Source organism: Myzus persicae, unplaced genomic scaffold (genome assembly GCF_001856785.1).
Source record: "Myzus persicae strain clone G006 unplaced genomic scaffold, MPER_G0061.0, whole genome shotgun sequence".
NCBI lineage: Eukaryota > Metazoa > Arthropoda > Insecta > Hemiptera > Aphididae > Myzus > Myzus persicae.
In genome coordinates this window covers 9,078-25,097 of record NW_019104408.1, presented here as the reverse complement: position 1 = coordinate 25,097, position 16,020 = coordinate 9,078, and the positions used below count along the sequence as shown (strand labels likewise).

Genomic DNA, 16,020 nt, shown 5'->3' with positions numbered 1-16,020 from the left:
GCAAAACATTCAGTCTTATAAACAGAAACCGAGTGTGCTTCAAATGTGTGACAAATATTTTAAATGTTATTTCAGTGTAAAATTGTATCGTAAAATTAAACACTTACGTGGTTCTTTTCCGAATATGCTCTCATTCCCGTTTTATAATTTCACAGATAATGAATTTATTTAAATTCTATCTTGGCAATTTTAATTTTAATTAATCAAACCTATTATTTTTAAATACTTAGAATTTGTTTGGCATTTAGAGTGTGTCGTGTGGTGAGTATCTTCTTATTTATTGAATTTAAAAGTTGGAATATTTATAGTAAGCTCGGACAAGGCTCACAAATACGTCGGACGGCGTGATGTTTAGGCAATATAGGTACATTCCTGCGTCGAAGAATAATACAATAGGACTTCTGGTACAATTTGTAGCCCAATTTCTTACCCACCTACCTGGCTAGTAGTGGCTACATAATATTATATTATATACATAGTTATAAATATAATATTATATTCTAATATACATTTAAATATTTTGTTCATAGGCTATAAATGATAGGTACAACATGCAACTTCAGTCAATCAATTTTCTCTGAAAATATGTATAAATTATATAATTTCTGGGTTGATGAATAATTTTTATTGGTGCATATTCAAATATTATTATTTTTCAATTGTATTGCCTTATAAATGGATTACTCAAATCAGATCACCTAAAATCATTATCCCAGATTCCCAGATTAGGTATTTTTGAAAACCATTGTAAGTTTTAATTTAAATAATTACTATCAATTTTTGTTTTTATTTAATCTCTATATATTAAGATGCACTATGTATTTTTTTTTATTGTCTATACATGTAGAATTAGTAATACTCATAATAGTTGCAAAAACAAAATTAATATAAAAATAATAGTAAAAATGTGTAATGAAAATCTTTAATGTATGCTAAACTTGTCTTACTTCATTAAAAAAAAATTGAACTATTGATCCTACTCCTCGTATTATTTCATTATTAATTATAGACTATTTATACAATATGAAAACACTTGTCTTGCTAGATTTTAAATACTAAAATGTAATATTTAATTTTAACTTAATATTCATTATACATTATGTACACTTTAAATACAAATTGTGTGAATTGTAGGTAGCAATGATAGTAGTATTAAATAAGTTTTATTTACCAATGGGAATACTTTATACTCAACATAACAAAAAATAATTCAACCAATATTATTCCAAGTAAATTTGTTCAAATTAATAAAAAAAAATCTTTGAGGAAAATGAGTTAAACAAAAAATGTTTTAATTGCATTGTTTTCAGGAACCCAAAGGGCAAATTAATTTTATTTACCATTATCCTAGTAATATTCTAATCTAATTTTACTTATCGCATCTAACCTTTTTTTCCTGAAACATTTATGTGCCTTTTGGGTACCCCGTTAACGGTTAACGTTAACTTGGGTCGTGTCATTATTTACAGATTATTATTACTGACGTCGATAAATTATCCCCTAAATTAGACATATATTGTAGATAATATATTATTATTAATAGTCAACAGATGAAAACACTTTTTTTACCATAATTTCGCCAGTCACAAAATGTACGTATTACGAAGATATATTATGTAATAGATTTAATAAATAGATAGATAATATTTTAGATTGTTGTCACGAATAGCCTATAGGTATTATAGTTCATTAAAATAGTGTATTTTAAAAGCAATATACCTAAATTATACCACATTCTCTAATGAAAAACTTAGATAACTTTTCTTTGGTGATTTTTAAGTATATCTACATTTTGCAGTTATTTCAGCAAACAAGTACCTACTAGTAACAAATTGAAATGAATACAATATAGTATGACTTTAAGATGGGTATAATGGTAATATTTATTTGATTTGAACTTGGGTAGGCTATTAAGAGTTTTAATAATAATCAACCGTGCACTCATTATGATTTATACGTTTAGGACTTCAACTAGCTATAGCATATTATACTAAGTACTAACGAATACTTAGAAATGTTTGTTTTTACTAACCAGGTCCTTCGCATTCCAAACATTAATTAATTCAATTTGGTTCAATATCGTACAAAAGAATTATCCCAACTTTCCAATCCCACAATAAATTCATTATTTTCATCCTTACCACCAAACACATTCCAGATAACTCACTTAACATCGACAAGCACACGATCCCAGGGACCAATACTCTAAATCAATATACTAAATCAGAGTAGAGGTTAAACCAATACACTTCTATGGCATTTCAGTCTATAAAATACTATTAATAAAGTTATTTTTTGTACCCAAAAAATAAATACTAATGTATAGATTAGGTATCAACACTTATTATTTTATGTTTGGTTTGTCAAACGTTGAATATAATTGAATAGTTTCTCCGAAAAACTTATTTTTAGATAAAATAGATATTCAGAAATGTTCATGATTTTAATATTCATTTAGTTTTTAGAGTATATAGGTACTGGCTTATTATATAAAAAACAACAGATAATTAGGTATTATATTATTAAACAAGGACTAATTCCAACATTTCAAATTGCAATAACTACGATAATATAGTATACATAGGGTTTTTAGTTGATACTTCCAGTAAGTACCTATATAGCTGTATAAGTAAACTCAAATAGAGAACCTGCCTATAATTCCAGTGCTGATCACTACAACAGCGACTGGTGATGAGTTTAAATGAAGGCAATATAATCAGTGTTAGTGAGCCGTTCTAAACCTTATTCAACCGTTTTAATACCTTTGAAAATGCAATAGCAGTGCTTCCATAGTTCCGTTGAGTACATTCGTATAAAAACAAAAGTATAAAATGGTTTTTTCATATTGTTGACAGCGATCTGTACAATGCATTATTGCTACTTATTTATGTTTTTGTATCAAAACAACTATCAATGGAAAATTTCATAGTATTCAGTATTGAGGTTTCACTTTATAAGTAAGTAACTCATACTACAATAAATAATAACAGTTATAACTATAGGCATAAATGTATAATAGGTAAAGGTACACAATAGTGTGTATAAAATCAGCTTTTAAATAGTGGTAATATTGTTTACTATACAGCTAAAATACCTACCTATCTTTGTTCAACACTTTCCACTATATTAAATGCCAATCTTGGTTTCTCATTATAATATAATATTATAGTACTATATACTTACATCTACCACTCCAATTTTGTAATTATAACGATTAATAATAATTAATGAAATACGATACTTACGCTTAGAATGAAAGCTAATATTTGTCTGTTTTATTAATTTGTTTCACCCGGGTTGAGGGACTTCTGACTTCTTGTGCTATTTTGACAAAGAATAAAATACAAAATAGATACGTAGTATTTTGGAATTCGAATTTTGTATTCGTATTTTCCAATCGTAGTATATTTGAAAATTAACCGAAAAACTAATAAGCGATTCAAACTTTGAAGAAACAATTAAACTCTGAACTTTGTGATTCGTTACTTTTGAGTTTTGACTGCACCGAATGCCAATTAACTTTGATTGTATGGTATAATATATATCCTAGTTTAAAAATCTAATTAGCTTTTCGAAAGTCTTCTGATCTATAACCATTCCATCGAGAGTTTTCGGTAGATAAATTTTTTTAACATTACTTAAATATATAAAAATGGGTGTAACAAAAATAATAATTATAATTATTACTATTTACAATAAACATATTTTAACAGTGCTGAATACATGATATTATGGAAGACAGATAAAAGAAGTCACACAACAGTGACAGTTTTGAATAGGACTATTTTAGATTCTGAACGGAGAGAATGTCGGAATGTATTGGATTAGTAGAATGGTTTTTTTTGTGTCTGAATGCTTTTTGTCGAAGAAAAAACGCTTCGATCTTCAACTTTTTAAACTGACAAAAAAATTACTCAAAACCGAGGGTATTTATTCCCAATATCAACAAAATACATTTCTTTATTTTGTTGTAAATTAAAATGTTATGTGTGCCACAGTATAATAATTATTATTAGCTACCATCAAACAGAATATTCCAATTTTTTTTTAGATATTATGGTTAACTGTTGGTATTATACTATTATATTTTCAAAAGTGTTTTTATGTACACGGGTAGGTATTGTACAATACACATTTTAATAATATAAATTGCTATTTGCTAGGAAGGTCTTTCCATACATTAATATTATGTTTTTTTAATACCGAGAAAATATTTTATGAGGTTTCATTCACACTAAGTTACAGTTATTTAATATTTTTTACCAATTTACTAATTAACGTCCGTCCTCGACATCGACGGCGGTAGGAATATACATTTTTTTTAAGTTGATCCTAAATTTCTATAGATACCATGACTACATTTATTACCGGTTTGCAGTGGGATAATAAAATCTTGTCTTATTATATAACTTATCTACGAACTACCTCCTATACGAGTATGTTATTTATTTTATTTATATATTTATATAGTACAATATATACAGACTGTACTTAATAGATATTGTAAATTGTACAATATAAGAACAGTGGACGACAATAAGATTTACACCGTTTATATAATAATAAGAACATGTGGGCTAATATATGGGCCTGGTGTGGTGCGATTGTTGGCCGCAGTCACTAATATGTAGTGTGCTGCGGTCAAGCATAGTCCGGCGTCGATAGCTCTCGGATGGGTGGCCAACCGGGTTTTTAGCGACAAATCCTCACCACACATAAACAACTTAAAACCAATAATAACAAAAAAAAGTAATGTCTATAGTTGCCAATGCTAAGATCAATTAAAAAAAAGAAAAATAATCAGGATAATGCTTGTATTTTATTCAAATATAAACATTATTCGATTACCTAATTGAAGTGACTATTCAAGTAGCACCAAGTTTATTATTGTATAACAAAGATGAGAACAGGTTGAGTTAAAATTAAATAGGAAATTATTTAGCATCAAATAATCCCGTGGTTATATAGTGTATCAAATAATAAATTTCCGCCATATATTGAGTTTGATAACTGTTATAATTTATAAGGACTAACAATTCATTTTTTTGTTTTATATTGAACATTGATGTATTATGACAATATCTAAGCTATAACCCTCCCTAACGTTAAGGTATTTGTTTTTAATATAAAACATGGTCAGTAAAAAATTGGAGATAATAATGATGTATAAATCGATAAAACCGTATGACACGTTTTCATAATTTCTCTTAAAGTTTGGAATGTTCTGAAGTTGTTTTGTGAGGGGTTGTTTTTTATCTAAATTTTAAGTGTACCTTCGAAATTAGTATTATTTTTTTAGTAATCCACGAAGTGTTGTACTTAACAGTTGACTTCGTTTCTTGGGAATAAAATAATTCATTTTTGTTTCTCTATATCCCACAGGTAGGTACAGCGTAGGCATACACAATCAATTCAATCAAATTAATCCTTTACGTATTTATATAATTTATATGTACCTATTCAAAATACTTTATGCTACCCGTATAATAATAGTTTATAATATTAATTAGATATTAAAATTAACAATATTATCATTTCATTTTAACTTATAATCAAATTTTATAAGCCTACATTTAGGTAATTAATTATATATTTGATTGGCACGACAAACATTAATATTGTAAAATTTTTGTAGTTTCTTAGTTTTATACACGTATTACACCGAAAATCTGTTATTAACAAAAATAATCATAGGAGTATTAGTAAAAACTAAAAATACGATTTTTTTAAAAAAATTAATCTTCAACTACGTTTTTTTTTTTGCATATTGTATACATATTATAAGTTGAATAGTGATAACCATTAATAATTCATTTTCATTACAGTATGAAAAGAAAATATGTATCTAACATTATTATTGTATGAATACTCTTATAATGAAAAATATTGTTTATGATTAAATTTAATTTAGAGTGAAAATGAAATAAAAATATTTATTTGTTTCCGGCTATAATTTACTATTCTAAATACAATAAATCCATGAAATAAAACATATGTAGATCAATAAATTACAACATACAGGTACCTCGTATACCTACTGTATCATTGTAATAGTAATTACACAGTTTAGTATAACTGGATAAACGTGTTGATGAGTTGATGCCAGGATTCAGAGGTAGATGTGCCACGCGCTACATGCCTGTACTTGGGTCATGACTCATGATACAAATCAAGTAATCCGTCAATTTAAATTCAACAGATAAAACACCAAGACTGATTAAAGGCCGTTAGCGATTACGTCCCCAGATAGTCATTGGTGTATTGCTTCAATTATTAAACAAAATCGAGTCATGTTAAGTAATACTGCGGTAAACACATTATGTCTATAAATAAATTCGGTTTAGATAAGAAGTTCAGGGCATATAATATAATATATATTTACGTTATTGGGATACAAAAGCATATCCCTGGAGAGCCAGTGAATCGGTGGACTAGCAAGGGGTAAGCCCAGAGCCAAATTATATCTTCCTCGGAATGACATGGATCCGAGATTAGAAGGTCAATTAACATAATTTTATGCGGGTGGACGGGCAAAAAGAAAAGCAGGAATTGGACAGAATATATATATATCAAGGGGTTCTTTTATAATCTAACGAGGCATAAAATACAAAGTAACTATTTAAATTCCTTTCTTTTTATTTTTATTTTAATAATCGTTTATATTGTTACAAATAATATTTTGAACTCTGTTTGGTTATAAGTTATAACATTGCAATAGTATAGTATAATAATGATAATAATAATAATAAACATAGATTTTAGTGTTGTATAGTATGGGATGTGTAACTGTGTGTGTATAATATGCGGTCGGATACTCGGGTCGATATAAACATAATATTTTTGGCAGACAAATATTGGGGAAGTCTTCTAAGTATAAGTCCGTCGAAAAAAGGTGTTACAATAAATTAATAAATACAAATAATAACAACCGTAACGATAAATCGAATCAACTAGCACGATATTATTATTGTTATTATATTAATTTTTCAATTATTAAGCCCTCACGTTCAGATCGTTTTCGTCGTCGTCGTCATCGTCATCTTCGCTCACCTCGACGGTTGCAAGTTTTTCGAATCCAGCTCGTTGCTTCTTATTGAATATGTTGCCCAAAGTAAATCCATCCGCAGCGTTGAGTGTCCGAGGCTGCCAGCGACTGAAAGCCGCGTCTTTCCTGTGAGCTGAAACAATAAAACCGTATGTAATACATTAAACTATTAATGTGACGTCTGCCACGTGCCCGCGCACACATAAACGTATAAGCCTCATAAGCCACTATAATTTATATAATAATATAAGTATGGATATGTTATATATAATTTTAATTTATACCGACACTTGCATACATATTACAAGACGGTTCATTTATCACCATATAAAACATTTTCGCTCTAGGTAAATATGTTATTGAAAACATTTTTTTGTTTTACATAATTAGGAGTCATGATATAACCATCATTTTCACGTATGGTATTTTGTCACATAAAATTCCTACACCCACGCCCACAATAATAATAATGCTTCGATAATAGTATAACTGAGTGGGACGTAAGTATATTTATACCACGAAAAATAAATTGTGCTAGTTTTGGGAAAAATTGGCTTTTTAAAATATTTTCCGCTCTACTGAAAAAATTAAATGATACCCCTGACTCGAATTATTGAAAACATACCACATATTAAAAGTGAAAATACAGTAGACGGGATGATGTTTTCAAATTGAACATACAAATTGAACACAACTCGGTGGTAAAACATTTGTTGTGTATGTCGACTATACGATAGTAATACGTGATGACGGTCGATTTCAACGAACTACTTGTAAATAATAATCATAATAATATGTCTTACGTTATATTATACATTTTGTAATGTTACAAACACAAACAATTCATGTTTGAAATTTTTATATATTTCATTAAATGTGTAACTAAAAAAAAACATCTGATTGAAAAACAAAAAAAGAAAATAATTGATTTTAGAATTATATTTATTTTGTAATCAAAACTAACAAAAACATAAATTAATTAAACTGGTAAAAGGTAAGCAGTGTCATATTTAAGGGGAGGGGGGGAAAGGATAACCATACTATGCGACAGAACTAATTTTTAAAACCAGCTATACAATTTTGAATATCTTATAATAATAATTTTCAATAATCTATATTTATAACTAGTAAATATTTTCTTGTATCAATAACTATAAAATGTTTTAATTCTAAAAATGTTGGACCCCCGGAAATTTTTTTTTTTTACGTTTATTAATTTTTTAAATGTTACAGCACATTAGGTGCTATTACAAGTACGATACATTACATAAAAAAAATTTAAATACGCCACTGAAAGTAATTATGAAAACAAATTAATATTGTTTAAAATTAAAATTAGCAATTATCTATAAATACTTTAACAAATACCATAACTAAAAATATTTAGTTTCAAATAAAATATTCTATAATATTGAACTGGGTATCTCAATAAATACACGTTTTAAAAAATATAAGAATTACAAAAACATCAACCATGTTTTAAATAAATATTAAAGGAAACTGATATATTGGAGAAAATGAATAAAAAAAATATCTTATACATATAACATTTTGACAATCATCAACGTTTATACATTAAATGTAATTTAAAATCTTCAAGAAACAAAATAGAAACTTTTGAAACAATACTTTATTTTGTAGATTCTGTTAATTTTGTTATCTTTTAAACTATGGTATAAACAATAATGTATGTTTAAAAATGGTAACGATATTTTTACATCAAATGTTTTTTACTTTTTAAGAAATCACAACTGTTTGTGTTAACTAATTTCTGATTATTCTGTTAGTAACATTATTATTTTAAATTTTAATGCAACACTTCAGTATAACATATAGGTTAAGTTATTAGGGATCGTCCAAAATATTTTACTATAATACTGATTTCTATTTTTTTATTTGTCAGTGGAAATCCTAATTAACTTGATGAGAAAAAAAAAGTTTACTGGATCTACTTCAGATAATTTTTTTTCAAATCATTCAGATAAAAATTAATCTTGTTAAAAATTATAACGTTGTGTCAAAACAAATTTCCAAGTTAAATTTCTTGTTAAATTTTTTTAACTGTTTTACTAAGACATAAAAAATACAATAAAGCTAGGTATTTGAAAAAATATTTTTCGTAAATGAAACTGAAAAACAAAATCACAAATTTACTTTATAACCCAGGTCCCTGTTCTATAGCCCACTCAGCCACCCTCTAAATCCTCCTCTAATCTGTATGACTTGTTTAGTGTAGCCTGCCCATACACATATGTTAAGGTCATAACTTAAAGGTCTAACTATAATAAAAACTGATGGTGTTCCTCTATTGTAATCATACTTTTTTCTTTTTTTTTTATTGGTCTTGAAATTAATAAAATCATACTTTTATCATCATCAAATTGATACAAAAAAAATATTTTTAATTGAGCAATATAATAGACTAAAAACATGAATAATATACAAAAAAAATTAAAGTATAAATTAGAATCAGAAATATTAATTTATACATTTTATAATGAATGAAAACTATTCACAGTATTTAAATTATTTTATTTATTGTAAACTACTCAAGTTGGAGTACTCACCTATTGATTTAGTTCGTGTATATATTAAAACGGTTACGAATATAGCAGCAGTGAAAAACAAACCCACAGCAATTATCAACATGATCACTAAAATTTGTTTCCCAGAATTTTCTCTAAGACCAGGACAATCTAAAAGAATACAAACACAACAATATTAATTAAATACCTTTCAATAATTACTATAACTAAAATGTTAAAAATAAAATAATTTAATCTTAAATAATAAATATTCCTTTGCCCATATCATACATCTTTTCTTCAATTTTATAAGAGCAGCCAATTTCCAAAAGGAAATCTATAGGTATAAAGTAACATAATTATTTATATTTTATTTGTTTTAGATTTACAATTATTTTATGTTTAAGTGATTTTACATTAGATTCAATTTTAAGTGTGTTAATTACGTAACCCTACCAAATATTCTAACCTTTGTTGCTGAGACATTAAATAATCACAAAACTAATTCTTTTTTTCAGAAGTAAGAAAACTAAATTAAGGAATTAAAAGTTAAAATAAAATATCCACATCACTCACACCACTTGGTATAAAAAAAAATATAATTGTTAAATTTCTATTGTTTAAAAAAAAGTGATTTGTTTTCATTATCACGTGTCATGATAAGTGATAACCTGATTTAGAATAGCACATTAAAATGTTTAACATAATTTAATAAAATAGAATTTCTCAAATGTAAAAGATAAAATAATCGTTGCAAAAATCATTTTTCAATGAAATTTCTTATCTAGTTATAAGAAATTAAATTATTTAAAGTGCAAGTTATTTGATTAATAAATTATAAATTATAAATCAATATATTAATAACATATCAATAAAATTATAAAAATCTTAAAAATGAAATAGATACATCAATGAAGAAAATTTAATAACATATTAATAATGCCTATTATATTTAATATTGTATGTTTATGAAATTTGAAATTGTACTTTCATAATATATTTCATAATGTTCCAAAAACCTATAAATAAATTATAGAAGTCAAATTTATGAAATATTTTTTGTAATTTGTTTTATAATTGTTAACTTCTCCAGGGGAAAATAACATCAAAAATCAAGCTGCAAGACAGGGAATTGAACCCGGGCAATTGCTCTACCACAAAGCTACTCGACCACATAGACCTTGACGCTATCTACCCCAAGTTAACAAAAGTTTACATAATTGTTTCAATAGATAATTTAGATTAGTGACATGTTACCACAGACTTATACTTAAAGATGAAACATTTATGTCTTTCCCTGTGTGATGGTGCGGTCAAGAGAAGTAGAATTGCAGTGATGCCCATTCTTTGGATCAAAACAATTTTTTTTAATTTCTACAGAATAATTTTTGTGATATTGGAGGGAGAATACAATAATAATATTATTGTATCTCAAAAATTATTCTTCTGTCTTCAGTATGCATGTGCATAGAGTTTGGGTGCTTTGTGAGACACTACCTGTCGTTGAATGTGTCAAGTACATAGTGTTCCGTGTATAAGTATAAAGTCTATGCATGTTACAAGCTATATTATTATATTTAATAACCAATTATATAATAAATAATAGATTAGATGTTAGTTTTATAATTAATTTAATTATACATTATAATTATAAAACATATTACATCACATAGGTAGTAAACAAACAATTAATTCATAAAAATGAACTCAAAAGATTAAAAAGTTATAAAAACCATAAGCATATTACTTAACATAAACCAAATATTTTAAGAACATTAAATGTTATTTTATTCATAATTGTACCTACTTTCTAGCACGTTATATTTGTTCAACATTAACTCTTGATCTGAAACATTAGGTGTATCAACACTTTTGTTTATAAATTTGTTTTGAATATCTGAATCTAGAACATAAGTAAATTATTACACCAATAATAAGAAAAAATAATTAAATTAATTGAATTACTATTATTTACCTACCTAACACGAACTTTCGTATATGAGATCTTATAAGTTCCACAACATAAACAGATGTTCCATCTGGGCTTACAGCCATGTCATGAGGTCGTGAAAATTCGTTATCTTTAGGGTGGAATTGTCCAATCACTTCCAACGAAGTAGCATTGATGACAATTCCTTGTGCTAATGTGTCAGTTATTACATACACATTTTTATCATTAAGTACATAAAATAATCCACCTAAAAATAAACAAGATTTTTTAATGATTAAACGCGAAAACAAATTGTATACAAAATAGTTCATTTAAAGTTCAACATGTTTTTTGTCATCTTAATATAAAATTTTCAGCAAAAAAAGTAATACCATAAGTATTATTATGTTATAACTTTATAATAATTAGCCCATTAATAAATTGTATGTACCAGCTGCTGGTGAATACGCAACACTAAATAAACGTTGAAATAATTGTGGATTAATTTCAAAATTAAAGGTTCCATTGTTGGTGTTGAAACATAATACTCTGCTATTTTCACGATCGGCAACACATATCAATTCTTTGTCTTCAGCCAATGTCAAAGCATGTGGAATCCACAGTTGGTAAGGAGGCACAATCATTTCACCTTTAATTATATAAAAATTAGTACCACAAAATTTAAGAAAAAAATATGACTTAAAACTTGTGTATTTTTTTTAGTTTGCAGTACTAGTATTTAGTTTTTATTAATAAAATTAGGTCTTTTAAATCCTTTAAACATTAAATAGTAAATACTATATTAGTCAATTCAATGCCAAGTAAAATATACTCCTCATAAAGTATTAATAAAAAATATTAAGTATTCCAAACAATGTTTGAGAAATATGTTGTAAAATTAGTAAGACAAAATCTTTGAAACAAAAAGTTTTAATATTTGATTGATAATGGTGTTATTTATTTGTTTCAATTAAATTTTTTTTTTACATATTAAGGAGTAGTTTTCTATAATAATTATTTATAAAAAAAATGGATTGGTAAGAAATAAGAATTATATATTTTAAGTTATAATGATAAATCAAAAAAAATCTTTTAAAATAATCCAGCCACCCCCATCATTTATTGTAAAAAGAATCAATACTGTACATTATACAGTATAATACAATACCAAGAAATATAACAATAAATTAGTAAGACAGTATAATAATATAATCTAGCTAGCTTTGTATTATGTGAACATCCATAATATAAAACACCTATTACACAGAAAATGAATGTGACTAATGACCTTACAATACTTTATTTTGAAATAAATTTCAACAGTTAGAATCTTATGAAATTTGATTTACAGAGATATTGGATTTAAGTTTTTATTCATCACAAACAATCGATAGATTTTTTCTACAAAATTACAAACCAAGTATTAAAAGAAAATAGTAAGTTATTTTGTATGAATAATATTTTAGTGCTGTTTTAAATTGTCTCAATTTTAGTGAAAAGGCTGCATTTGTTTATAATATGTTACCATTTTTTATCAACCTGTGACTATAGTGGATCGGCCCCATTCCAACAGTACTCGTCCTTTAGCAGAAAATTTAATAATACGTGAATTACAATATCCATCTGCTACATAGAATTCACCACTAGTTGTTACAGCTACTGATGTAGGTTTGCAAAACTTGTCTAAGTCTTTCCCAGGTACAAATGCAGTACCAAAAGTCATTAATACATCTTCAGAGTTAGGGCCAAATTTGAAAACTTGATGAAGAGCAACATCAGTCAACCAAACATTATTTTCATGATCAACAGTAATACCATGAGGCATATAAAATCTATAACAAAAACAATATATGAACTATCTTTATTATAATCACTAATATCTTTTAAAACACATTATACCTGTGACCACCCCATCTTTTTATTACGGAACCATTTTTTGGATCCAGTACAACAACTACCTGTTCAGAAATTGGTCCTATATGTTTTTCTCTGTACACATTGTTTTCATAAAATGTAGTTTGATTCCATTCTCGATCCCCTCTATGAAATATATACACAAAATTGTCTTTGCTTATGGAAACACCAGATATTTGCCCAATACTGTTATCAATTTGATGTGGAAAAGGCCATTCAGAAGATTCATGTAAATCTGTCAAAAGTCAAAAACTTTAAATAAAACAAATAATACAATTATGGACACTATATTATGGTTTTGAACAAATCTGCAGAGGGCAGAGATAAATTAACTTTTGTGCCTATGACATGACATTTAATACCATTATTATATATTTGTATGCAATAATTATTTAAAGTATTATTTAATTTATTAAATATCAATATTTAAAATGTATTTGTATGATTATTTCAACATACAACAACCATTGAACATAATCATCTCATTTTTATAAATCAATGTATTTTAAATTAAAATAAATTAAATATTTATAAGAGAGATTCATAAATAATTGAAAATAGTAAACAAACTAACTTTGTATTGTCTCTGCATGTTTGGGGGAAATACACTGCAAAAATAATTGTTTCTAAAATTAGTAGGTATCTTATATCTTTATGTACTTACGAAATTGGTGGGACACATCAATATTTGAATTATCAGTATTATCCAGAGTATTATCCACTTGATTCTGACCGTAAAGCTAAAAATAAAACAAAATTATATGTTAGAATGTATTAAGGAAAACTACTATCTATCTTAAAATCATACATGTGCTTAATCATAATAGGTAAGGTGTATTCTGGATGTAAATGGTGTGGTCAGAAATGTAGATACAAATATACAATAGCTATTAACAATTGAAGTTAGTTTGAATATTATTATACCTACAGGATAACGCATGATATGATAAACATGTTAATATGAAAATACCTACCTAGTTGGTAACAAGATACTTTAATATTTTGTACCTTGTATGATAAACAGTAAAGAAAAGAATAATATAACTTTTATAAATCAAACCAATGTCTACCTCAACTGGGATCTGGTAACAACAAATAGTACACTAGCGTGTTACTAAAAAGTAAAAACAATACATAGGGACCTATTACAGATTAATATACATTAATATTATAATCTATTAAACCTAAATGTAACAGATGTCATCAACAATAATTGTATTGAGCTATAACCGAGGCTACAAAAATTAGATAAACAAAAAAACTATTGAATGGTTTAACTAATGAGTAATGGTATTTAACTTGCAACAATACAATTAATGTAACCTCGTTTAAAAAGAAGTAGGTAATAGCAGCAGTTTGTACTTGGATCAAAATTATGTGAAAATGTATAATTATGTTAAGAATAGTATTATAGTATTGGCAACACAGTTGTGTACCTAAGCATTTGTTCGGGAAAAACTGAAAAATAATTCAAAGATTTCACCCAGATCTAAGCATCGATTTTTACAAGACGACCAACAAGACACGGTGGTAGGTGGCATAAGGCCAACAAAAACTACAAACCTCTTCACTTACCCAACTGGCTACCTAACACCTATATGAACAATATATTATAATGTAGTACAACCCGTACGATCACCAACATCAGGGTGGGTACCATCAATATCATCAGGAGCACTCTCACCTGGTCGGAGACCGCCTGCTGCAACTGGACTGATGTCTGTTGCGGCTGCTGGTCGTCGGTTGACATTAGCTGATAGTCGCTACTGGCCAGATCGGACGCCAAATCGGCCGTGGCGGTCAACAAGCAACAGGAACAGCATGCGACCAGAGCGGTCAGGGCGACTGTGACCGACATTGTTGTCGTGCCCGTTCGCGTCCCACTGGCACTCACCCCGAAGTCGACGACGGGCACAGAAGCATCACCGTCCGAATGGTTTCCGGGAAACGGATCCCGGACGCACAGATTGACAGGATCCCGGCAACACACAACACAGCAGCTGCCACAATCTGTGGCGCTCGAACTCGACGGCAGCAGATCAACAAGTCTACCGTTATCATAGCGCGCGTGGGCGGACTGTGGTGTTTATCTCGGCGGATCAATACTCGATAGCAACGACGTTAGTCGCTACCGCAGATTAAACCATATTATGTATGTACAGTAAATATAAACTGACCCCTTCTCAAGCGCCATCTGTCTGACTCGTGCGCCTTTGGGCACCGTCAGTCCTTAGTTGGCCACGGCCGCACACGGATAGCGCCGCGAAAACAGTCAACGGCAACGACCCCCTGGCACAGCTATAGCAATATTCTAGGACAATTTTCACACAAGTTCTACTTCAATTTGCATCGCATAGGTATGACATTTAGATTAAAAATAATAACAATGCAAATTTCGCAGTCTAGTAAACAATACTTTTTTTTTTGTATTCTAATAAATGATTATAAAAGTATTCAGAACATGTACATACGTACTCGAATATTTTTAAAGTATATTTCTCCCCGCTTATTTTTGTCAGCTTTAAAATGGTTGGAAATTAACGTAGGGTAGGAAAATCATATTTTATTCAAAAAGAAAAACTATTGTTCATGATTTATAATGTGCA

At 27.9% G+C, this 16,020-nt stretch overlaps 1 protein-coding gene across 1 annotated transcript; it reads right to left on the bottom strand.

Annotated features, from left to right (window-relative positions):
- Window positions 1-6,774: 6,774 nt before the first annotated feature.
- LOC111041950 (peptidyl-alpha-hydroxyglycine alpha-amidating lyase 1-like) lies at window positions 6,775-15,524 on the bottom strand. Its single transcript, XM_022326407.1, has 9 exons — window positions 15,099-15,524; window positions 14,079-14,154; window positions 13,400-13,649; window positions 13,040-13,332; window positions 11,952-12,149; window positions 11,550-11,768; window positions 11,378-11,473; window positions 9,613-9,741; window positions 6,775-7,178 (listed from the first exon to the last, which is right to left on the bottom strand). Exons 1-9 carry the CDS (start codon window positions 15,270-15,272, stop codon window positions 6,994-6,996), a joined length of 1,620 nt encoding a protein of 539 aa, XP_022182099.1. The 5' UTR covers window positions 15,273-15,524; the 3' UTR covers window positions 6,775-6,993.
- Window positions 15,525-16,020: the final 496 nt, after the last annotated feature.

Coding starts and splice junctions, on each gene's coding strand:
- LOC111041950 (XM_022326407.1), bottom strand. CDS start 15,272: ATGTCGGTCACAGTCGCCCTGACCGCTCTGGTCGCATGCTGTTCCTGT. Junction 14,155..15,098: donor AGCAGGCGGTCTCCGACCAG/GTGAGAGTGCTC, acceptor TTTTATTTTTAG/CTTTACGGTCAGAATCAAGT. Junction 12,150..13,039: donor CCGATCCACTATAGTCACAG/GTTGATAAAAAA, acceptor ATATAATTAAAG/GTGAAATGATTGTGCCTCCT.